Source organism: Bubalus kerabau, chromosome 22 (genome assembly GCF_029407905.1).
Source record: "Bubalus kerabau isolate K-KA32 ecotype Philippines breed swamp buffalo chromosome 22, PCC_UOA_SB_1v2, whole genome shotgun sequence".
Taxonomy (NCBI): domain Eukaryota; kingdom Metazoa; phylum Chordata; class Mammalia; order Artiodactyla; family Bovidae; genus Bubalus; species Bubalus kerabau.
The window spans coordinates 36,460,423-36,484,643 of record NC_073645.1 but is presented as its reverse complement, the minus strand read 5'-3'; the positions used below and the strand labels follow the sequence as shown (position 1 = coordinate 36,484,643).

General features: G+C 41.9%; 1 protein-coding gene and 1 long non-coding RNA gene across 3 annotated transcripts in view; one reads left to right on the top strand and one right to left on the bottom strand.

The window, feature by feature from the left end:
• LOC129636814 (uncharacterized) overlaps positions 1-11,428 on the top strand; it is a 29,238-nt gene extending 17,810 nt beyond the window's left edge. For both annotated transcript variants that reach the window (XR_008707132.1, XR_008707131.1), the window contains 2 exons: positions 1,153-1,218; positions 11,159-11,428. This is a non-coding gene — a long non-coding RNA (uncharacterized LOC129636814). The remainder of the gene's footprint in view (positions 1-1,152; positions 1,219-11,158) is intronic.
• Positions 1-19,971, bottom strand: part of PLEKHS1 (pleckstrin homology domain containing S1) — a 30,407-nt gene extending 10,436 nt beyond the window's left edge. Inside the window, exons 1-10 of the mRNA XM_055560542.1 lie at positions 19,878-19,971; positions 16,283-16,545; positions 14,147-14,246; positions 13,910-13,956; positions 7,532-7,620; positions 7,314-7,420; positions 6,851-6,985; positions 4,834-4,909; positions 3,650-3,760; positions 1,743-1,868 (exon numbers count right to left, since the gene is read on the bottom strand). Of these exons, the coding sequence (XP_055416517.1) occupies positions 1,743-1,868; positions 3,650-3,760; positions 4,834-4,909; positions 6,851-6,985; positions 7,314-7,420; positions 7,532-7,620; positions 13,910-13,937 (672 nt within the window). The 5' untranslated portion in view covers positions 13,938-13,956; positions 14,147-14,246; positions 16,283-16,545; positions 19,878-19,971. The remainder of the gene's footprint in view (positions 1-1,742; positions 1,869-3,649; positions 3,761-4,833; positions 4,910-6,850; positions 6,986-7,313; positions 7,421-7,531; positions 7,621-13,909; positions 13,957-14,146; positions 14,247-16,282; positions 16,546-19,877) is intronic.
• Between the last annotated feature and the right edge of the window lie 4,250 nt (positions 19,972-24,221).

Here is a 24,221-nt window from a genome sequence, read left to right as displayed (position 1 = left end):
TACTAGACCTTGCATCTCATAAAGTACCTAGAAAATGCCAGACATTATAGCTTAATGTTCGTATCACCTGACCGGTTAGTTCGACTGTCATGAAAAGACTGGTTGCCGTCACTGTGTCCCAGAGAACTCAGCTGTGAAAAAACCTGGGTAAAGCAGAGTCCTGTGGTCACATGCTGTGCGCTGTGTTCTGGTTGGCTGTTGATAATGCACCACTGCATACTAAAGGCGCAGAGAATTCTACAGCGAAAGAAGCTTGTGTAAATTACTTTGATTTACTGTTTCTAGAACTTACTTGACCTCAGAATGCTTCCTTCATATGAACACATGTCATCATCTTGCAGAAACACCCCTCCCCCTGGTTTGAGAACTGCTGCCCCCTCCCCCCAATTCTGTCTTCCTACCTTCTATCTCCATTCTCTTCTCTCCACTGTCCACCTTGAATATAGCTGCTAGGTTAATAGTGAGTTGCTCAGTCATGTCTGACTCTTTATGACCCCAGGGACTGTAGCCTTCCAGCCTCCTCTATCCATGGAATCTTCCAGGCAAGAATACTGGAGTGGGCTGCCATTTCCTACTCCAGGGGATCATCCAAACTCAGGGGTTGAATCTGTGTCTCCTGCATTGGCAGGTGGATTCTTTACCACTGAGCCACCTGGGAAGCCCAGGGTTAGCAGTCCTAGAAGATAATTTGGTTTTGCTCTTTCCTGATTGAGAAGCTGCTACTGCCCACTGTGTTGCCTGTAGCATGAAGTTAACTTGGCATTCATAATCCGTCATGGTCTGACTGAGTCTTTTTACTGGTTTTTGTGTGTTTTCCCCCAATAGGTCACTTGTTAGTGTTAGGTTAGGGCTAAGCTAAACTATTCATCACACCCATATCAAATGCCATTTTGTATCTTGAAGCTTTCCCTGACTCCAGTGGAGACAGAAAACCTATTTTTTTTTTTCCTAGTGCCTCCAGGGCTCTTTTTTTTTTAAAATAATATTGACATATATTTATGTCAGCTTTATTGACATATAGCTGATTTGCAATGTTATGTTAATTTCTACTGTACAGCAAAGTGATTCAGTTATATATTATATAAATACATTCTTTTTCATATTCTTTACCTTTATGGCTTATCACAGGTTATTCCCTGTGCTATATTACAGGGCCTTGCTGTTTGCTTCCAGAGCTCTTTGACCACACCTCTGCTGGAGCATCGACCTGTAAGACTGGTAAGACTGTGAGCTCGGCGGGGGAAGGCGGGCAGGCATGATGTCAGGTCCTTCCTGGCAGCCACCACGCCTAGCACAGGCCAGGATTAGCACATAGAAGGCTCTCAGTAGGGGCTTCCAAATGATCAATATACTGATTGGCACATACCGCACAGTTTCTCACCCAAGAATATTGAGTCTCTTCATATTTATTGTTTCTATCCAGAAAGACTCCTCCGGTCAATCCCTCAAGTCTAAATTTCGCCTGGCATATAAGGCCAAATGTCATCTCCATGGAACCTTCCCCGGCCTCTGTCCGAAAGTCAGCTCCCCCTGCCTCCCACGCCTCAGGCCCTCTGAACATTTTATAAGCATCTCTCTTCAGCATGGAGACTTTTCTGTCATGTGTCCTGGTTAGCTCCTATCAAAGTGTCAACACTGTGAGCGTGTCACCTGATTCTGATTCGGAACCTAGTCTAAGTGCCTGGTAGGGGCTCAGTAAATATTTGTAGAAGGAATAAATGACTATGGGTGGGAGAGGTTACCTCTAAAAGAATGCTCCGAGGACTAATATAATGGCTGTCTTCTTCTGAATCTTGAGAGATTTCTGATGAGAAGTCATGCGATAGGCGAGCTTCTCTGAGTCCTGGAGACTGTTCTTTCACTAAACGCTGAATCAAGAGATCAAGACAGAATTAATGCTTTTTCTTTTTCTTTGCAAGAGACAGAATTAAGCCACATATTTTCTGGAAAAGGCATAATAGAGTAACTGGGTTGAGAACATCTGAGGATCTTCCAGGGTTATATCCAGAAGCCCATATGACTTAAACCTGCTTCTTGAGTCTGGGTCACCACAGATAGAAAATTATAAGCGCATCTTTCAGGCTTTTCTCTACTATTGGGTCCTGGAACTCAGAACAAGTGATTCTCTCTGGTGCGTGGTGTTCTAAGTCACTAAGCTCTGCCACAGAATCCTCACTCTCATCTTTTCCTGCTTTTCATCCAGTGCCATCTGAGAAAGTAAGCAGCCTAGAGGCAAGACACTGCGTCTTTTCCCTTTCTGCTCAATATTCCTCTTCTGTGTTCGGCTTCTATACCTCTATTGTTTCCAATGCAATTTTTTAGCTTTAATCTTGTGATAGTATGAATTATAAGCCTTCAAGGTGACCTAGGTTCTACCAATTATTGCTTCCCTCCCTCATAGATACAGGACATTTTGCAAAGTAGCTGCTTTGCCTGGCAGAAAAATTGTTATAAGTATAATTCAGTTCTTTCAAGAACAATGCCTTAGAGCAAGAGTGGGGGAGGTGGGTTTGAAAAAAACCCTGAATGTTCTCTAGGAAGTCCTTGAAAGAAAGTGACTTTTTTTTAAAAGATGTATTTAAGTTGTGTCCATTTTTCTAGCTCCAAGCTCATGGAGCCAGGCCATGCTGAATTGAGGATGAGGAAGGGTTCCCATTCTATTTTGGAAACAACAACCACAACAGCTCCCAACAATGTAGGTGGTACCCTTAATGGGAACTGATTGGAATACACCACAAGAACAGACAAAATGACCAATAACATTATCTTTAGAGAGAAGGGTATGGAAGTTGAAAAGCAGGAGGGCAAGAGGCATTTATAGAAAAGAGTTATCCTTCTCAGTCTTGATTCCTATCACCCTTACGACAAATCCCAAGTGAAGTATTTGGCCTGGTGCATTTGATATGCTACAAAAAGCTTTTAAAATAGTTGGAGAGCCTCCAACTAGATAAAACAGGAGGCTAGGTCTTGTTGAGATGTGCCTGGTACCCAGGGGAAAAAAAGGGAAAAAAAAGAGAATGCCAATTGTTACGTCTCTAAGGCACAAAATAGCATCCATGGCAGAAGAAAAAAACACTCAGTCTGTTTGTTAATAATATCCCAAACTAGGAAGCCTGCAAATCTAAGAAAGCTGAGGCATAATTACAAATCACTTTCAAGGGGCAGATGTAGTATAATTTTTTCCTCAAGTGGATTTCATTAGAAATGAAGTTGAAGTCACACACACACAGAAGTAAGACTGATTTGGGTGAATACACGAAATTAATAAGAATCTGATTTTGCCTCAGGAGTACAGATGGTCAAGTGGTGTTTGAGGAATTTTTTTTTAGAAGTAATCTTGGCCCTGTGGGTGAAAGGAAAGAGGAGGTTGCCAGCCAGGCTTTTGTTTAGCTGAAGGATCTCCACCCAATGTGGATACATACCTGGATGTGTATCAAGGAGCATCCAAAATGAAAGAATAGATTTAGAGGTAGGCAGGGCATGCAGTGAGGCTTATCATGGTAGGTGGAACAGACTAAATACAGGATAGATCCTAGGACTAAGAATCATTCATGATGGGTTAGGCTTTGAGGAAGATGTCAAATACAATTGACTTCTGAATCAGCTAGCTCCAGGCATGGTGTCCTAACAGAGAGGTAAGTCTGATTACCATGTCTGGAAGACTGTTTCTTGCTATGGTGGCGCTGACAGCCTCTGGCATGCGCAAAGGTCCAAGGAGAGGGTCTGAAGAGGGCCTTTTATCACCTGATGAGAGTTTCTCCTGCTTATGAAAAAGGAATATTGGAATCAGGGCACAATTGATCCCTGGTCTAGAATGAAGCAACAGCCTGGTCTTGGGGTCTTTGCTCCCAGTCTTTGACTGCTAGCATTTATACTGCTGGTCAGCCTGCTCCCATTAAGATTAAAGCTGATCTTGTCCCTCTCCTGTTCCCAAACCCTTGAGGACTCCCAGCCTGGCCTTCAGAGATGCTCTGAGTTTCCCTGTCTTTTCAACCCTGTATCCCTCTGTACCCTTCTCTCTAATCATCTGAGTACTTACAGACACACCCTTGCTTTCCCTTTCTTCTTGGCCTCTGCTTTTGTTGTAAGCATAGGACAACCTAGAAACCATGTCAAAATGGTACCTAGAGGCCAGTTTCATTAATAAAGGTCTGTCTTAAGAAAAGCGAAGTGAGAAGTGAAAGTCGCTCAGTCGTGTCCAACTCTTTGAGACCCCATGGACTGTATAGTCCAGGCCAGAATACTGGAGTGGGTAGCCTTTCCCTTCTCCAGGGGATCTTCCCCACCCAGGGATTGAACCCAGGTCTCTCACATTGCAGGTGTATTCTTTACCAGCTGAGCCACAAGGGAAGCCTATCTTAAGAAAGGACTTAGGTAAATTTAGCAAAGGTTCTTATGAAGCAAGTAAGCAACTTAAAATTACTAGCATTTACATCAGAGAAACATTCTATTGAAAATACAAGACAGGTGAAATGCATTTCTATAGAAACCACCCTGAACTTAGTCATTCCAAAGGTAGCTGTTATAAACTTTGAATAACAATGATGGAAAATACTGTAGTTTCAGCTACTATTTAAAAAATGCCACAGTTAAAATTTACCCCTCCTACTCCAGTAATGAAAATCTGAAGTGTCTGTATTTTAGCGTTCTTGTAAAACACAAAAGAATTTTTTTCTATTGTTAATCATGAAAATTACAAGGATGTACATTCTCTCACTTATTTATTCCTTGTGAATGCCAGTTGCCAAGCGGGGGAAAAAAGCTTGCATTGTTCCCTTGGGAAAGAGGGCTGTGTTCAGGGGCTCTGCGATTTTATGAGCGATATGGAGTCACCTCTGTATTCTGGTGCGCTGCTTTTATATCCCGGCAGAGTGAAGACAAGAAGGAGACCCAGTCTTTAATCTTCTCCCTGTTGAAAGAAATAAACTTTCAGCTGGCATGTGGCACCAGTGCTGCCTGCACCCCTTCTGAACCAGAGAATGAGTCTTTTATGAACACCGAACAGGCAGTGGGGGTAGGTACCAGGCAGATAAGGACTTTTCCCCCCGAGTAGTTTAAATGCCCATCCCCGGCTCCTCACCACCTCCACACTCACACACTAGAATTAACCCTCATGACACCTCTGTGAGGAAAGCTCAGAGAAATGGGAAGTGGGAGGTAACAGTATAATCACAGGGTTTGGAGCTTTGGGCTTTGACATGTATTTCTTTTGTGTTCTCAAGCGGCCCCTTAATCTGTCAGTGCTATTTTCTGGAGCTCTCCAGGTGTGCCTCCCGTGAGGGAGTGCGTGTGTTTATGAAGGACGTGTTTGAACGAATGTGTATCAATCACACCTCCTTTTCTGTTGACTCTCAGGACGGTTGAAAAGAAAGCTTTTCGCCTTGGGGTTGATCTACAGCAGCTCAAGTTTCTTCATACTCTGGCTTGAGCGTTCGCTGCCTCCTCCGTACTTCTTTCTCCCCCGACTTTAGCCTCTCTGTCAAGCAGATAATCATCTACAAAGGATCCATTAGGCATCTTTGCCAGCACCAGAAGCCCCTCTTACAAACTGAAGACTCCTTCAGGGATGAGCACAGCCCCTCCCTAATACATGTAGCTTGCACAGACGTTTGTATACTGGGTTCGTGCACGTAAAGTGCCTCTGAGGTGATGGTGATAATCATGGGCTGAATTGTGCCCCCTAAATTCATGTGCTGAAATCCCAATCCTCAGTACCTCAGAATGTGACCTTATTTGGAAATCAGGTCGGGTTGCTGTAGATGTAATTAGTGAAGATGAGGTCAGACTGGAGTAGGGCGTCCTAATCCAAGATGACTAGTGTTCTTATAAAAAGGAGAAACTTGGACCCAGAGATGTGCATATAGGCAGAACACCATGTAAAAGCTGGAGGTTTGCTGCCGCAGGCCAAGAAACTACCAGAAGTTAGGAATGAGGCCTGGAACAGATCTTCTCTAGAACCTCGAGAACTGTTGTGGCCTGTGACACCTCAATTTCAGGCTCCTAGCCTCTAGAACAGTAAGATAACAAATTTCTGTTGTTTTAAGCCACCCAGTTTATGGCACATTGTTATGGCAGCCCTAGGAAATGAATACTGTGATGTGTCAAGGGGCATAATAAAGACTAAAGTCATAATGAAGAATGCCAAGGGGCTTGACTGGTAAAGAGTCCGCCTCCCAATACAGGAGACAGGTTTGATTCCTGGTCTGGGAATATCCCACATGCCACGAAGCAACTAAACCTATGTGCCAGAACTATGAGTCTGTGCTCTAGAGCCCAGGAACTGCAACTCCTGAAGCCCACGCACCCTAGAGCCCGTGCTCCACAAGAGAAGCCGCTGCAATGAGAAGCCTGCAGACCGAAACTAGAGAAAACTCCGTGCAGCAACGTAGACCCAGCACAGCCTAAACAAGCTACAATAAAAAGAAAGACCGCCATGATGGTGTTTAAGGTTGTGGTCATAGGTTTCTTTCTTTTTTTTACTTTTTATTTTGTATTTTATTTTGTATTCCCAGGTGGCACTCGAGGTAAAGAACATCCCTGCCAATGCAGGAGATGAAAGAGACATGGATTAGATCCCTCCTGGGTTGGGAAGATCCCCTGAAGGAGGACATGGCAACCCACTCCAGTATTCTTACCTGGAGAATCCCATGGACAGAGGAGCCTGGCAGGCTACAGTCCATACCATCGCACAGTGTCAGACACGACTGAGATCACTTAGTATGCATGCATGCATAGCTGATTATAAGGTTGTGGCCGTTGGTTTCTATTCAAGGCATATTTATTGTTTTAAAATATATATATATTTTTTATTCTACATACAGGAGACACTCCATGTTATCTTACTACTTACCTGTCACTGCCAATGAGGAAGTATTCCCTGTTAGTGGTCTTGATGGACATCACTTCATCAGGGTGACATTTAAACATCTTCTGTACAGACTGCATTTTTTCATGGCTCCTGATGCCAACTTCTACACTGGAATTTCTATTAGATATAAAGTATTAAAACAGATGCAAATACAAAATTAGGAAGAAAACTGACTAATATTTTTCAATTGTTAGATCCCAACTGAATAAAACTTTAGATCTGTTTGATCAATGCTTTGAAAATTGTCCAATAGTTTTAGAAAATAAGTTTAGATCCGGTTTATCACTGATTAAAAATACTTTGTTCAGCCTAAAACTTAACTGAAAAATTCATATTTCAGTTAGAGTCTTGGTTCCACAAATTAATGTTTGCTAATTCTTTTTCTAATTTGCATGCAACATGTTAGTGTTTGTTGTTATCAACATTTTCTTGATTGGATACACACCGGTCAATTTCAATAGAACCTCGATGATGATGGTTTTTGTAATACGAAAGACTAAAGTCCTTTTCCCCACTCTTTGACAGAATGAAAAACCGCTTTTTCCAAGAGGTCTGAAAAATGAAAACACTTTGCATCTCAGTTAAATCTCAGAGGAAGAGAAAGGATTTAAAAAATGCTCATGAGGCTGGTGGGAGGCCTGTTAAATCTTTGTGAATACTTACCGCAGAGAAGAAAAGCTGAGGAGGTGGTGATTTAATAAAGTAATCTTGTTTGCAGACTTCTTTTTCATAATAGAATGTAAATTGTTTGCCTAGTAAAAGAAAGTGAACAGGACTCAGTCTGTTCTCTAAAAATTTCTGAGAAGAACTGATTCAATTGAAAAACACTGTTTACCTCTGGAAAGGTCTTCAAATTATTCAGTTATGGAAAAGAACATCTATCATAGGCCAAGAGAACAAAAACCTCAGGACCACATGTGCGATTCTTATTCATCCACTGTTAGGACCTTCATTCAGATGACATTTAGAAGCTCTTTAATTCAGCTCACACCTGTCTGGCTCCCCTTCTCTGGAGGAGGCTATTGGCTCTCTGCTGCTCCTGCTGCTAAGTCGCTTCAGTAATGTCCGACTCTGTGCGACCCCATAGACGGCAGCCCACGAGGCTCCCCCGTCCCTGGGACTCTCCAGGCCATTTCCTTCTCCAATGCAGGAAAGTGAAAAGTGAAAGTGAAGTCGCTCAGTCGTGTCCGACTCTTAGCAACCCCATGGACTGCAGCCTACCAGGCTCCTCCGTCCATAGGATTTTCCAGGCAAGAGTACTGGAGTGGGTTGCCATTGCCTTCTCCGATTGGCTCTCTAGATGTGAACAAAGATTTGTCTCCATTTCTGTTGAAGCACCAGCCACAGCCAGATAATTCTGCCTTGCCCTTTGACTTACCAAACAAAAGCAAAATGACCTGTTATTGAAAATAAGGTGGCAAAGTCGTTAAATAAGAGGTTTCCAAATTGTTAACTACTTCTCTGTAAGGATTGAAATGTAGAGCCAGTTTCGATTTTTCCTATGTTTTTTGAGAATGTCTGCAAGAAATATGAACTACTTTCATTATTTAGAAAAAAATTAATGTTGCTAAAATAGAATTTATTTTGAAAAGAAGACTTTGACTTTGCTTTTACATCCAGGCTAAAATTCTATTTCGTCCATGGGTTTGGTAAAAAATAGCCTTTACTAAAGAATTTGTTTGTGTTTGCCCTCTGTCATGTTCAATTCTTTGCGACCCCATGGACTGTAACCCACCAGGCTCCTCTGTCCATGGGATTTTCCATGCATGAATACTGGAGTGGGTTGCCATTTCCTACTTTAGGGGGTCTTTCCAACCCAGAGATCAAATCCATGCCAAATCTGACCAAATTTACACTTTGGAAAAAGATGTAGTGATAGGATTTACTCTCCTGTTTAAAATAAACAAAATATATAAAATAGTGGTTTTCAAGACACTGGTCATAGGCAATAAAAGTCAGTGGACCTTTAAGAGACAGGAAACAAACTAGGTGAGCCCCACAATTTCCTTGATGGAGTTTCCAGCCCACAGCACAGAAAAGGGGAACTGAGGTGGGACCAGGTGGACCCCTGAACTGGGGGAAGAAAGATGAGGGTTTGGGGAGATCAAGGCAGCTAGAGCTCATAAGACAGAGGAAAGAGCTGCATGACAGAGAATCCCAGAGACATTAATAAGGTCCCCCTCAAGTATTCATAGGACTTGCCTGGTGGCTCAGATGGTAAAGCGTCTGCCTACAATACAGGAGACCTGGGTTTGATCCCTGGGTCGGGAAGATTCCCTGGAGAAGGAAATGGCAACCCACTCCAGTACTCTTGCCTAGAAAATCCCATGGACACAGGAGCCTGGTACAGGCTACTGTCCGTGAGGTCGCAAAGAGTTGGACATGACTAAGCGACTTCACTTTCAAGTATTCAAGAATATTTATCAGTATACGTGTGTGGGAAAATTACCCAAGGCTAGATAAAGAACCATTAGAAAAAATTAGAGGAAATAGTGCCCAGTGTTCTGGTGGGTCAGAGGAAGTGCTTGTTCCCTCCAGCTAAACTAGCAAAACTGATCATTTATGGAGTTTTGGGAAGAGTACTCAAGAAAGTCATTCCTCAGTAGTGAGGACTGCTCCAGATCTAGCAAATCAGAAAAGCAAGTCTTAAAAGGATTGAATTGTTTGCAAGAAACTTAACTGCATCCCAGAAAAAATGCTCAAGGTTTATTTTTTGTTTGTTCAGTTGCTCAGTTGTCTCTAATATTTTGTGACCCCATGGACTGCAGCACGCCAAGCTTCTCTGTCCTTCACCACCTCTTGGAGCTTGCTCAAACTCATGTCCATTGATGCCATTCAACCATCTCATCCTCTGTTGTCCCCTTCTCCTCCTGCCTTCAATCTTTTCAGCAGCAAAGTCTTTTATAATGAGTCAGCTCTTCACATCAGGTGGCCAAAGTATTGGTGCTTCAGCTTCAGCATCGGTCCTTGCAATGAATATTTAGGACTTATTACCTTTAGGATTGATTGGTTTGATCTCCCTGCAGTCCAAGGGACTCTCAAGAGTCTTCTCCAACACCACAGTTCAAAAGCATCAGGTCTTCAGCGCTCAGCTTTTTTTATGCTCCAACGCTCACATCTATACATGTCTGCCAGAAAAACCACAGCTTTGAGAATATGGACCTTTGTTGGCAAAGTCATGACTCTGCTTTTTAATATATTGTCTAGGTTTGCCATAGCTTTTCTTCCAAGGAGCAAGCATCTTTTAATTTCATGGCTGCAGTCTCCATCTGCAGTGATTTCGAAGTCCAAGAAAATAAAATCTCTCACTGTTTCCATTGTTTCCCCATCTACTTGTCATGAAATAATGGGACCAGAGGCCATGATCTTGGTTTTTTGAATGTTGAGTTTTAAGCCAAATTTTTCACTCCCCTCTTTCACTGTCATCAAGAGGCTTTTGAGTTCCTCTTCACTTTCTGCCATAAGGGTGGTGTCATCTGCATATCTGAGGTTATTGACATTTCTCCCGGCAATCTTGATTCCAGCTTGTGTTTCTTCCAGTCCAGCGTTTCTCATGATGTACTCTGTATAGAAGTTAAATAAGCAAGGTGACAATACACAGCCTTGATGTCCTCCTTTTCCTATTTGGAACCAGTCTGTTGTTCCATGTCCAGTTCTAACTGTTGCTTCCTGACCTGCATACAGATTTCTCAAGAGGCAGGTCAGGTGGTCTGGTATTCCCATCTCTTTCAGAATTTTCCACAGTTTATTGTGATCCACACAGTCAAAGGCTTTGGCATAGTCAATAAAGCAGAAATAGATGTTTTTCTGGAACTCTCTTGCTTTTTCCATGATCCAGCGGATGTTGGCAATTTGGTCTCTGGTTCCTCTGCCTTTTCTAAAACCAGCTTGAACAACTGGAAGTTCATGGTTCACGTACTGCTGAAACCTGGATTGGAGAATTTTGAGCATTACTTTACTAGCATGTGAGATGAGTGCAATTGTGCTGTAGTTTGAGCATTCTTTGACATTGCCTTTCTTTGGGATTGGAATGAAAACTGACCTTTTCCAGTCCTGTGGCCATTGCTGAGTTTTCCAAATTTGCTGGCACATTGAGTGCAGCACTTTAACAGCATCATGTTTTAGGATTTAAATAGCTCAGCTGGAATTCCTTCACCTTCACTAGCTTTGTTTGCAGTGATGGTTCCTAAGGCCTACTTGATTTCTCATTCCAGGATGTTTGGCTCTAGCTGAGTGATCACATCATCACATTTATCTGGGTCATTAAGATCTTTTTTTTTTTTCCCATAGAAATACAAAAATATCCAGTACCCAAAAAGGTAAAATTTGCAAGATCTGGCAACCAATCAAAAGTTACCAGCTATGCAAAGAGGAAGGAAAGCATTATCCATAATGTGGATAATCATCAAGGCATCAAACCAGGCCTAGAACTGACACAGATATGAGAATTAATAGAGGAGTTCATTAAAACCAGCATTATTAATTGCATTTTGCACATTCAAGAAATTAGATATACAGAAGATATAGAAAAGATCCAAAATGAGCTAGAGATGAAAACTACAATGTCTCAGAAAAACAGCAATACCGGATGGGATTAACAGGACTACCAAAACAAACGCAGAGTGAAAAGCAAAAAAACAACAAAAAACAGAAAAAAACACAAAACCCCAAACATTAAAAAAGCACCAGTGCATTGTGGGACAATTTCAAGTGACCTGACCCAATGGACATAATTTGAGCAAACTTCAGGAGAGTGTGGAGGACCGGGAAGCCTGGTGTGCTGTAGTCCATGAGGCTGAAAAGAATCAGACTCAATTTAGCAACTGAATAACAACAACAATTTAAAGTAACTGGAGTCCCTGAAGTAGAGGAGAGAGACAGAAAAAAATATTTGAAGAAATAATGCTGAAAATTTCACAAATTTAAAGAAAACTGTCTCAGAAATCCAAGCAGCTCAGGAACGCCAAACACAAAATATACGAAGAAAACTGATAAGGAACATCATATCAAATTGCTCAAAATCAGTGATAAAGAAAAATCTTAAAAACCCCATCAGAGGAGGAGAAAAGACATTCATGCATAGAGAAGAAAAAATACAGATGTCATTAGATTTCTCATCAGAAACAATGCAAGCAAACAACAATAATAACAAAACCAGTGGAACAAGATGCTTTAACTATTGAAAGAAAAATAGGTCATTTTAGAATTTTATATGCAGCAAACATATCTTTCAGAAATGAAGGCAGTTTCAAGACACATTCAGACATACAAAAGTTGAAAGAATTAGGAGGACTGCTTTATATGTTAAAGGAAATCCTTCAGGTGAAAAAATGACGCCAGATGGAAATATGAATTTATACAAGTGAATGATGAATGCTTTAGTGGTAACGGCAAGGATAAATATGTGGAATATTTTCCTTACTATTTAAAAGATAAAAATTCAATTGACTGTCTAGACAAAAAACTTGATATATGTAACAATAAAGGTGAATCTCAAAAGAATTAAGCTGAATGAAAGAAACCAAAGAATTCATTAAAATTTCATTTGTGTAAAGCTCTAGTAAGTGACTTCCCTTTCACTTTTCACTTTCATGCATTGGAGAAGGAAATGGCAACCCACTCCAGTGTTCTTGCATGGAGAATCCCAGGGACGGCGGAGCCTGGTGGGCTGCCGTCTATGGGGCGGACACGACTGAAGCGACTTGCTGCTGCTAAATCGCTTCAGTCGTGTCCGACTCTGTGCGACCCCATAGACGGCAGCCCACTAGGCTCCTCTGTCCCTGGGATTCTCCAGGCAAGAACACTGGAGTAAGTACAAATGAACTTAGAACGACAGAAAGCGGAACTGCGGGGAGTAGGATTGGTTCCTGGAGGGAAGGATTATAGAGAAGCACAAGGAGATTACTGGGAGTGATGCAGGTGATTACTCTCTTGCTGTGGTGATCATTTCCAAGTCATATACACACAAACCATTTAAAATACGTGCAGTTGATTGTATGTCAAGTATACTACAATAAAGCTATTTTTCTCAAAATATGAGCAATCCCCAAAGCATATTTGATTATACCTTTTCTGGGCTTGAAATTCTTCAAGGGTTGCCAGGGTCCTACGAGGTCAAGTCCTGGCACCAGTCTATTCTGTCCCGTCCTATTTTATAGCCATATTCTCCTTGAACACAACCTGCCTCTAACCTACTTCATTGCTTTTGGTCATACCATCTCTTTCTGCTGAGATGTGCTCTCTTTCCCAATCTCTTTTGAAACTCGATTGGATCGTTTCGGATCCAGTTCAAATGCCTTTTCATACAACCTCTCTGGATTGCCACAACTATGAGTGTGGCTTTTTTTCTTTTTTCTTTTTCTTCAAGCTTTACAGCATTTTGCTCTTATCTTTCATAACCTGATCCTGATTGTATGTGCTTATCTTAACTTCCGAATGAAATTACAAGCTCATTGAGAGCAAAGACTCTCACTAATTAGGCTGTGCATCCTTCTGCAATAGGAAGTACTGTAACTTACTAATAATAGATGCTTTGAATAATTATTCATTAATATTTATTTTTGAATTGAATTGGATAGTTTGATTTCTAAGTTACTTCATCCTAAATCTGACTCTTCTGGCCATTTACATGGTGAGGCATATGAGCATGAAGCAAGAACATCTGAATGATGCCCCTTAATCTATTGGTAACAATTTAGGCAGTTTCTGTCCAAGTGAGAGTTTCCTGTAAAATTAAGGAAATATTTTCCAGTCTTCTCAGGGCTATAGTGTGCTGTTAATATCAATACCATCTCCATAAAATATTTGATCCATAAAAGTTGGAAAATGCCAAAGTTCTAGATAAGTGAACTCTAAAAAATAATTAACCGAATCTAACAGTCTTTGCTACATTCTCCACATCAACAATCATCACCCTAGAATGCCACCCATTATCCTTACTAAAACCATCTTCTGTATCCTGGCTACTTTTATGGGAATTGATCATTATTTCCAATAAAAAATATGGGAGTATGCCCTTCTGAGAGTATGCCCCTTGGGTACCTGAACTCTTCTGGGGTTTGCGCTCCATTATGGCTGTCTGTTCTTACCTGCGAAATAGAAGGACTAAGTGTTAGTGCCCAAACAACAGTATGCTTCACTGATAGCCACTCAGTCACCAAGTGGCAGAATGGCGCTCTCGAATGTTGGTGAGATGGGTCATCAGCCCTGCTTCCCATTCTGCCCTTGAGGCTGATAGCAGTCATGGTAACGAGGACCATCCCAGCAGCCTGTGCTCACCAAGTAGCAGTTCTGTGGAAGTGTTGCTGGATGACTGAAGGAGCATCTTCCCTGGACTTTCTCCGTTTCTGCCTCTTAAGTGGCTCTGACAAGAGAGCCCCTGGAGACAGAAACACCAAACAATGGAGACAAGAATAGGGCAGAGGGCAGGATGCTATGGACCAAATGCAGCAGATAAAGCATTCCTGGCCAAAAGGAAGCCCAAGATAAGCTCTTCTCTGTGCCAGGAACTCATTTTCTCTAGAGGGAAACCTGAGAGCAAGGACCAGGGCACACCCCTCTCCTTAAACTGCCCCTGCCACCCGAGAGGGCTGTTCCCACGGCTGCCCAACCCTAGGAGCTCAGGCTGATATGATCAAACTGACTCTAGACGTCAAGTCCTTTCCTGCACACATCTGCTGGCAATCCTGTGACTGACTTGAGGCCCTGCAAGTAGAGGGGTCCCACAGGATGAAAGCCCAAGGGGCAGGTGTGATCTTTAAATCAGGAATCAAATTTTCACCTTGAATTCATAGGACTCTCAAATAGGAGGAAGCACTGAACAGGGCAGTGCCAGGGTCATCCCAGTAAATAGGAGGAGGCCAAGGGTCCTTTACGATCTGGTTGGCATGAGCTCATTCCTCCTCTCCTGAGTGCTCCCTTTCTCCAGCATAAACTCTCATTCCTCCCAGGGTATAAATGATATAAATGACTCATAGAAATGCTGGAAAGATATATATTCATATCACACACACAATTATTCATTAAATAACTCATGGGTGAAGGATGAAAGTATTTGAAAAGCACTTTGTCCCTTACCATCTCTGTGTGCTGCTTGCTGCGTGCGTGTGTTCTCAGTCATGTCTGACTCTTTTGCGACCCCATGGACTGTAACCAATCAGGCTCCTCTGTCCATGGAATTTTCCAGGCAAGAATATTGGAGTGGGGTGCCATTTTCTCCTCCAGTGGATCTTCCTGACCCAGGGATCAGACCCATGTCTCTTGCGTATCCTCCATTGGCAAGCTGATTCTTTACCAGCTGAACAACCGGGGAATCCTATATACTATGTACTATATACTATACTCTCCATATATACATACAAACGTAGTATACTATATGTATGTATGTATATTATATGTGTGTACATATGTACATGTTAACCTCTCTACACCTCTGTTTCTTCATCTATAAAATGGAAGTGATAATATCACCACCCTCATAGGATTTGTCAGCATTACTTGAGATAATCTGGCAAGGAGCGGTCAGTAATTTATAGGTGCTTAACAAGTGCTGCTTGTTAGGTCATGTCCAGGTCAGAGAGTCTATGATTGCTTCATAATGACTGGCATGTACTAAGTGTTTAATACATTCCAAGCACTTGTAAGCAAAACCTGCAAAATAGATTTTATATGTTTATGTATATCAGTGGATTTCATATATATGTATACATATCTGGATTTCATATAACATATATTGCATATTATATAAGCAATTTAATTTCTATTATATCAAATTCAAATTATTTTTATGAAATCCAGTATATGTATACATATATATGAAATCTACTATTACATGCACATGAAAACAAAATCTATTATATAAACTCTGCTTATATAATATAAGCAAAACTTTAATATTATCTATCACATATATGAAATCTAATGAGATTCAACATAACATAATAATGAGATACAACAATACTATAAAGTTTTCATTATTCTTACAGTGATACAATATCCATTTTACAGACTAGGAAACTGTTACCAGAGAGATTAAGTAATTTGCTTTTGATCACATAAATAAGAAAAAGCAGAGTCAGAATCATAACTTGAGAGCTGGTGTCTGAACCACTTTTCTCTTCCTTTTATCTGAGAAAAAAAGAATTAAATCTGTTCATAGTTCGGCTTTTATTTCTTGTCATTGCCCCCAAATAAAAAATCTTTTCAGATTTAGCTCTTTGATCTTATTTAGGAGACTTGACCCAGTCTTGTTGCCTAACCTGTTCATTATAATGAAATCTGATGAGTGTAATCCCAAGAGGTCCTATTTCCCTCTGATGGTACAGCCCGAGAAGGTTATAAAGAAAAAGTCACAACAGCCCAGATTGGAGCAGCCTTGAGAACCCAAACTCATCATGTCAAGCAAGCAGTACTTACTAGAAGCCAGGTGGTCGCTAGTGTGTTTCTCAGCAGACTGCACTGTTCCTGTGTCTCTTGAACTCACCCCTGCTTACTCTGAGCTCTGAGGATTAAGTACAAGCTTTGTTTGAAATGTGAGCCAACGGGAAATTCCCAAACTTCTACCTTCGGGCAGATTTTACTCTTGCCCCAAGCTGAAGGAAGCTGGTGACCTGAGGGAAGTCCTGGGCTTTTATTCTTCTTGTGGTTTGGCAGAGAACTGCCCTTGGCATTCCAGGTATCTAACAACAAAACGAAAGCAAACATATAAAAATTTCCTGCCAGACTTTGGACCATGATCACAATGGCTGTTATTGAAAACAGTGCCAGCCCAGTCTTGACCTCCTGAGGCGACCACCAGTGAAACAATTCCTTTGCTACCCACCCATCCAAACCCTCCCCAAGCCTCCTGGGGAAGTTAGGAAGGGTTCTTTTTTGCCAGATAAAGAAACAAAAGTCTGGCTTCTCCAACACACTTGTACATGCCAAGGGTCTTCCTGAAGATTTGCTTATATATCCATAATGGAGTGGTCATCAACAGCGTAGCGCTGGGCAAGCTGTCTTGAACATCCTGCACAGCCACCAACAACTCTTAAAAATAATGGAGATGCAGAAATAGAGACCAGACTTGTGGCCACCATGGGGGAAGCAGAGAGTGGGATGACTTGAGAGAGTAGCATGGAAACATGTATGTTACCATATGTAAAACAGACAGCAAAATAATTTGCTGTGTGAAACAGGGAGCTCAACCCAGTGTTCTGTGACAGTCTAGAGGCGTAGGATGGGGTGGGAGATGGGAGTGGGGTTCAGGAGGGAGGAGACCTATATATACCTGTGGCTGATCTGTGTTGATGTGTGGCAGAGGCCAACACAATATTGTAGAGCAACTGTTCCCCAATAATTGTATTTTGTTCTATACTTCTCCATATTGTACAATTATAATATTCAATAATTATTACTCAAAAAAAAAAAAAGGCAGGCTACCATGAATGGTCATTCTCAGTTATATCTGGTCACCAAAGGGCCCTAGATATATTTGAATTTCTATTAAATTGTTTTTAGGGGAAAGAGGAAGTGGCAAATGACTTTAACTTCTTATATCACCTTCAGAAGTAAAAGTACATAATTTTAATTTTTGTCTTCGCTAGTGTAGCTGAATTTGAACCAGCTCTACCAGATATTCACTGAATGGTTTTGGCCAGTTACTCAAGTTCTCTGAGTCTGCTTCCTCATTTGAAAAATGAGGTGGATAATGCTAACCTCTCAGGATCTTTTAAAAATGAAGATTTCACCATAAAAACCCTATAGCTCAGTGCTTGATTCATGGTAACCATTCAACAATGGTTATTTCTCTGCTTTCCCTTTTGGTATCTTATGGAGGGTGCAGGTAATACTTCATTTAGCAAACAGATGAATTTCAGAAATGCAGAAGTGAGTATTTTATACCTTACTTCCTTCATGGGACAGGTTTTGCTTGAGTGAGAAGAAATAATTTCTTGGAATGTATTTCTCTAGATGTTTCCTTAGGCCAGGTTTTGACTACTCTAAAAATAGTTTTTAGTATCTTTACATTTGATTTTTAACCAGATATCATTAGTTTTTGCTCTAAGTAGCTCTTGAAAATCTTGTGCTTCTCTCTACTTACTCAGAACTATAAAGCTACAGACAGACAGTACCTCATAATCCAGGGACTTAACCAAAAAGCAGAGGAGAGAAAATTACTTTAAGACTGCATTCCTTTGGAAAGGCTATAAACCAGTTAAACAGACCAAGGAACTCCCCATCCATCCATTCATCCATCTGTGTATCCATTCAAATATCTACCCACCCAGTTCACCTTGTTCTAGGTTTTTATGGTCATATTTTCCTAACAGTATTATAAAGCTCTTTGAAGAAAAGGCTTAATATATCTTACAGGTGCCTATGAGAGTTATTTGTACTGTAGATGCGATCTAGAAAATAAAATAAAAAAAAAAAGGCAAGTAGACACCAAATACTAAGCTTGTAAAAACTGACCATACCTATGAAAGGCAAATATAGTTTACTCGATTATCTTCAGTGACCTGTAAACAAGAGATCAGTGAAATACCTGTTGCAAAAGGCCACTCACTTGTTCATTTGAAATATCAGGTAAATTATTTCCTGATTTTTCCAGTTGTGCTTTTCTATCATGAAAGAGGTGCTTATTAGCTCTGCTGCCTTTTAAGCAAAATACAACTGAACAGTTTATATTATATGACCTAACACTTGGGAATTTTTCTTTTACATATAATATCTTATTTAATCCCAACAATTTTGTAGGAGAAGGGCCTTACTTTTGAAAAGAGGAAATTGAAATTTAGAGAGAAAAAAACAACTTGCTCAAAGTCATACAACTAACATGTAGACCACAAGAAACCAGACTGTCTTGACTATTAAGCTTATATGTGTCCTTTGTACCCTCTACTGTGTTGAATCCTAGGCTGGGATCTGTCAGCCCGGGCTCTTGACCTGTTCCGCCACCAACTGTGTGACCCTACATAGCTTGATACTTTCTGGGCCTCCTAACCCCATTGCTGTCCCTTCATTAAGGAGCTCCAAGTACCCATTCAGTTCTGATTATGATGATGCCCTTGAGACAATGCCAATGATTCATCAACACGCAGGCTGTCTCGTTGCATGTTGCATGCTTGTTCTCCAAGTGGATAGTACATATGCCTTTGCTGATGTCACCAGTGAAGGAGCGACATCAATCACATCACTTCAGGATATTCTTGCTGTACCTCTTCTTTTGAACAGGGACTCCAAGGGAAGCAAGGGGAAAGCTGTACACAGGAAAAAAGAACAACTCGGGTGCCTGTTAGATTGGGTTAAAATGATAATAGATGAAAATCTACTTTTAACAGCCTATTTGGCGGCAATCTAAGTCATCTTAAATTTGTAAAGAGTACAGGATCCATAATATAAAGTGTTTTCTATCATTCTCTTCTATGACTGAGAATTGCCACACAGTTAGGATTGCTTGTGGCTGCAAGTGAAAAAAAGTGCTCAACGATAGTGGCTTATAATCTGCTTATCATACATCGTGTAAGATGCCTGAAGTGCACCAGACTCAGAGTTGGTCTGATGATTCAGTGATGTTAGAAGGTTGAATTCATGTCTCTGATTTTCTTGTTTTTTTTCTATACGGCCACACATTTGCTGTCAGAAGCATCACAGTTTCACAAGACAGTGTCTCAAGCAGCAAAGAAGGGTTGAGGGAAAAAGAAGATTCTTTTTATGTACCTTCCACTTTAGGAGGAAAAAAATTTCTTACAAGACCTGCAGAAGACTTCTCCTTACATCAAATTGTACAAAATAGGTATTGTGTCACCTCAAGGTCTATTGTTGACCAAGAGGAAATACGATTTCCTGGGTTGGCTTGGACCAATCATGATCCTTTTCCTTAGCCTCTGAACAAAATTGAGGAACAGTTATCAGGAAGATAGAGGATGCAGAATGTCTGCTGATGACATCATCACCTGATCCCTGACTCCCTCTCCAAGATCACCTCTGAGAATTCCCACTTGTGCTCCCTGCCCCCTGGCATCTTTACCTGTGTACTTACTGTTCCCTCTCTCTGATTCATTCTTCTTTCATCTCTTCACCTGGATAACTTCTCCACTTCCCAGGGATCCCCTCTTTCCCCTAGATAAGGCCAGATTCTCTTGGTACATTATCATGGTGCTGTTAACTTCAGAACACATTTTTCCATTTGTGATTCTATCTTCATTTGTCTGATTATTTGATTAATATCTGTCTCTTCCTCCACAAGGCTGCAAAATCCATGAGAATTATTGTATCATGTTGGCTTCTGCTGACCACTGCATCCCCAGTAGCTAGATTAAATGCTTCTCCCATTCTTCGTTTACTGTGGGCCTACTATATGCAAGGTGTTATTTTATGGGTTAAAAGATGAATGTCTTTTGAGAGCTCTTAATATGGTCATGGAGACCAGAGACAATGAACTCTAATACGCCAGTGATACATCTGCTCTACTTCCATACCCTATTCCCATGGCCACACTTGGAACTTTGTAATTACCCATACCTGTCTGGCCTTTGATCACATTAAAATTCTGGGATCCCATCTTCTGACTGCAACTTCCCATACTTCTACCATTTCTTACTTCAACCAAGCCTGTTATCCAGCCTCTCCAAACCCTCAAGATTCTTGACCCTTCCTCATACCTTCACACACATCTGTTGTGATCAGTGACCTTTTCTAGCTGAATCTGACATTCCCTCAACTCCCTGTCAAAGGAGATGAGCCAACCTGGGCTTTGGGTCAGGTGAGCAGGTGACCCTAGAGCCACCCCTCTGTTGGGTTGGCTAGTGGCTGGTGACACAAAGAGATTTGCTCAAAAGAGAAAATGGCAGTTAGTGAAGCCTTGTTGAAAATCTCTTTCCAAGCTACTTTTTTATCTAGTTTTCGTCTCTGCGGATCTATTCTTTGTCTCTTTTGTTCACTTCTCTCCCTGCGCGCAATCCTTACATTTCAGAATCCCCAGCATTCCTTCCCTAGAAATTTACCCACTTTTTAAGCATTTTTTGATGCCAGAACTGTTGAGGGTTCATTGAGGTTGGTGACCATAAATCTGGCAAGATTCCTATCTGCCCAGTGTGTGATTTTCCACAGAAGCACCCAGCTGTTTAGTAGCAGGTGTGGGGAAGCCAGGTGGTGAGGTTCATTCTGGGTTAGCATTTTTGCTGGGGAGATGCCACAGAAGGACAAAAGAGCAGGGCAGCTTAGGTTACTTGCAAAAGGGTGCCCAAAATGATTAGCCACAGAATCACAGAGGCATACGGAGGCAAGAGAAGATAGGAGGGGCTCCTGGAGAGGAAGTAAAGGTGAGATTGAAGACAGGTAGAATCAGCTGGCTGGAAGGGTAGGAGGTAATCCTTGGAGAGAGTATGATTGACTGATGATCTTATAAGGCGAACAGTTGCAGGGAGGGAATGGCTGAGTTACAGTGTATAAGAAGGTCATTGGCAATAAGGAGGTCAAAGAACTTAGTGGCTAAGATGTTTGATCATCCACATGGATGTCTAGTTAATGGAACAAAATCCTTTTGAAATTATCTAAATTTTTTTGAAATTAAAAACAGAATGAAGTTAATCATCTCTGCCCACTTCCCCTAACACATACATACAATAGTGTCCATTTTAATAGTTGAATTCATTTGTCAAAGCAAAAGTAGACACAAACGTTGTAACATGTGTTACAAGGAGGACCCTTGGATCCATAGATGACTGAAGTCAGAAGCCTCTTTGTTTCACAAGAACATTTGGGTCCAGTTTCTAGGGATTGGGGAGAAGATTACCTTAAGGTTGTAGGCTGGGGAGAGCCAAAAAGACCACCTCTGGGGCCAGTGGGAAGATGAGAGCTGCTTCTGTTTTCTTCCTTTACTTTCCCTTTGTTGCACTGAACCTTATATCGCCCACTTGGTTGGCACTGGGGCAGTGGGATCAGAGTTGGTAGGGAAGGAGTGGCAGTGCAGTTTACAACAGTGAAGAGGGAAGGACAAGCAGAGTAGAAAGGAGACCCCCCCAAAAGTGGGGACCCCCTGCATAGCCAGTTTCTCAAAGCCCATCACATGTATAGGATGTAGCGTAATTACTGACACCCTAGGTGAGCTCCCTCTGCTGGTCCTCTGCTGGCTTCCTTGCCCCTCTGGATTTCATCAGCTGCCCAGTTTATTTGTACTTCAATTCTATTGCAATAGAAGTAACCATCTTTCATTTATGGACTTGGAGAATAAAGAGCATGTTCCACATGAATTTTGTATGAACTGTGAATTTGAGGAATCAGGCAAAGCCCATAAAATCAGCAACTAACATTCTTTCATCCTTCTGCATTTTGTCTTGGGGGTTGTATAAACATTTTAAATGCATTTATCTCTTTCACTTCCTATTTAAGTTGAAGGCAGTTAATATGAAAGAATATTTTGTTTTGACATTTATTGGTACCAATTGTATAACAATCATTACTAGGAATAAAGGGAGAACTAAGTCCTTGCGCTTAGGACCTTACAAGCTAATATGGGAGATGCTGCTGCTGCTGCTAAGTCGCTTCAATCGTGTTAGACTCTGTGCGATCCCATAGACGGCAGCCCACCAGGCTCCCCGTCCCTGGGATTCTCCAGGCAAGAACACTGGAGTGGGTTGCCATTTCCTTCTCCAATGCATGAAAGTGAAAAGTGAAAGTGAAGTCGCTCAGTCGTGTCCGACTCTTAGCGACCCCATGGACTGCAGCCCACCAGGCTCCTCCATCCATGAGATTCTCCAGGCAAAAGTACTGGAGTGAGCAACATACCAAAGCAAGCAGTGTGTCCATCAGGGTCCCAGCGGAACAGGACACTCAAAGGATTTATGGAAGAGAGTTACCAAAGGGACTATTTACAGAGGTGTAGCTGGCTTAAGGGCCTTCCCAGGTTGGCACCAGTGGTAAAGGACCCACTTGCCAATGCAGGAGACGCGAGATGGAGGTTTGATCCCTGGGTCAGGAAGAGTCCCTGGAGGAGGGCATGGCAATCCACTCCAGCATTCTTGCCTGGAGAATCCCATGGACAGAGGAGCCTGGTAGACTATAGTCTATGGGGTCACAAAGAGTCAGACAGGACTGAAGCGACTTAGCATGCATGCAGTGGATTAAGAGAGCCCAAAGAGTTGGTGAAGCAGACAGGGTCTAGCAGTAACTTTTACCACTTCTAGCCCTGCTGGGATATGAGGAGGGAGCAGTGTTAGCAGATTCTCCTCCAGGCTGTAGCTACAGGAGAGACACCACGGTACAGGAGCAGTGGCTGTAGGATGGGGATGGAGCATGGCCACAGTCATAACCAAGGTTCTGCATGCAGAGAACAGGGATGGATAGGGGTGGATGGAGAGAAGCCGGTGAAGGAGATCAACAGGGAGCAGTCAGAGGAGCAAGTGAAAATCCGGGAACGTGTGGTGTCTGGAAGTGGCAGTGAGTGTTTCTGGGGGGAGGAGGCATCAGCCACACCCAACACTGCCAGGAGGAGGAGGAGGATGAAGACTGAGAATTGACCACCAGATTGGGCAACACAGAGGTCATCATGGCCTTGCCAAGAGCTATCTTGGGAGAGTGGTGTAGAGTGGAAAGTCTGATGGCATCTTAGTTTTCTGTTTTTTTTTTTTTTTTTTTTTAATTCCTAATAGGAACCCTTATGCAACTGGTACTAATAAATGCTAAAATAAAATATTCTTTTTTATTAACTGCCTTCAACTTCAATAGGAATGGAAAGGGATAAAGGCATTTTAAATGTTTATGCATCCTCCAGGACAAAAGACAGAAGAATGAAATGCTGTTCAATGCTGATTTTATGGGCTTCACCTGATTCCTCAAACTCACTATTCATACAAAATCCATGTGGAACATACTCTTTCTTCTCCAGGTCCATAAATAAAAGATGGTTACTTCTATTACTATAGAAGATCCAGTACAAATAAAGTGGGTAGCTGTGAGATCCAGAGCGGCAGGGAAGCCCCACTGCAGACCAATGGAGAAACCTAAGGCATCAGTAATTACACCCCATCCTATACATTTGGAGAAGGGCATGGCAACCCACTCCAGTACCCTTGCCTGGAGAATCCCATGGACAGAGGAGCCTGGCGGGCTGCAGTACATGGGGTCACGAAGAGTCGGACGTGACTGAAGCGACTTGGCACACACACACTGTGCATGTGACAGGCTTTGGGAAAGTGACTCCTGCAGGGGGTCCCCAGTTTGGGAGTCTCCTTTCTACTCTGCTTGTCCCTTCCTCTTCACTATTGTGAGACAGGGAGAAAGGGTTCATTTGGCTGGGCTCAGAGAAGGGCTGAGAAGAACAGAATAGTGGAGAGTGGCCTGGAGGGGCAAACGAAGATGGGCCAGGAGGAGT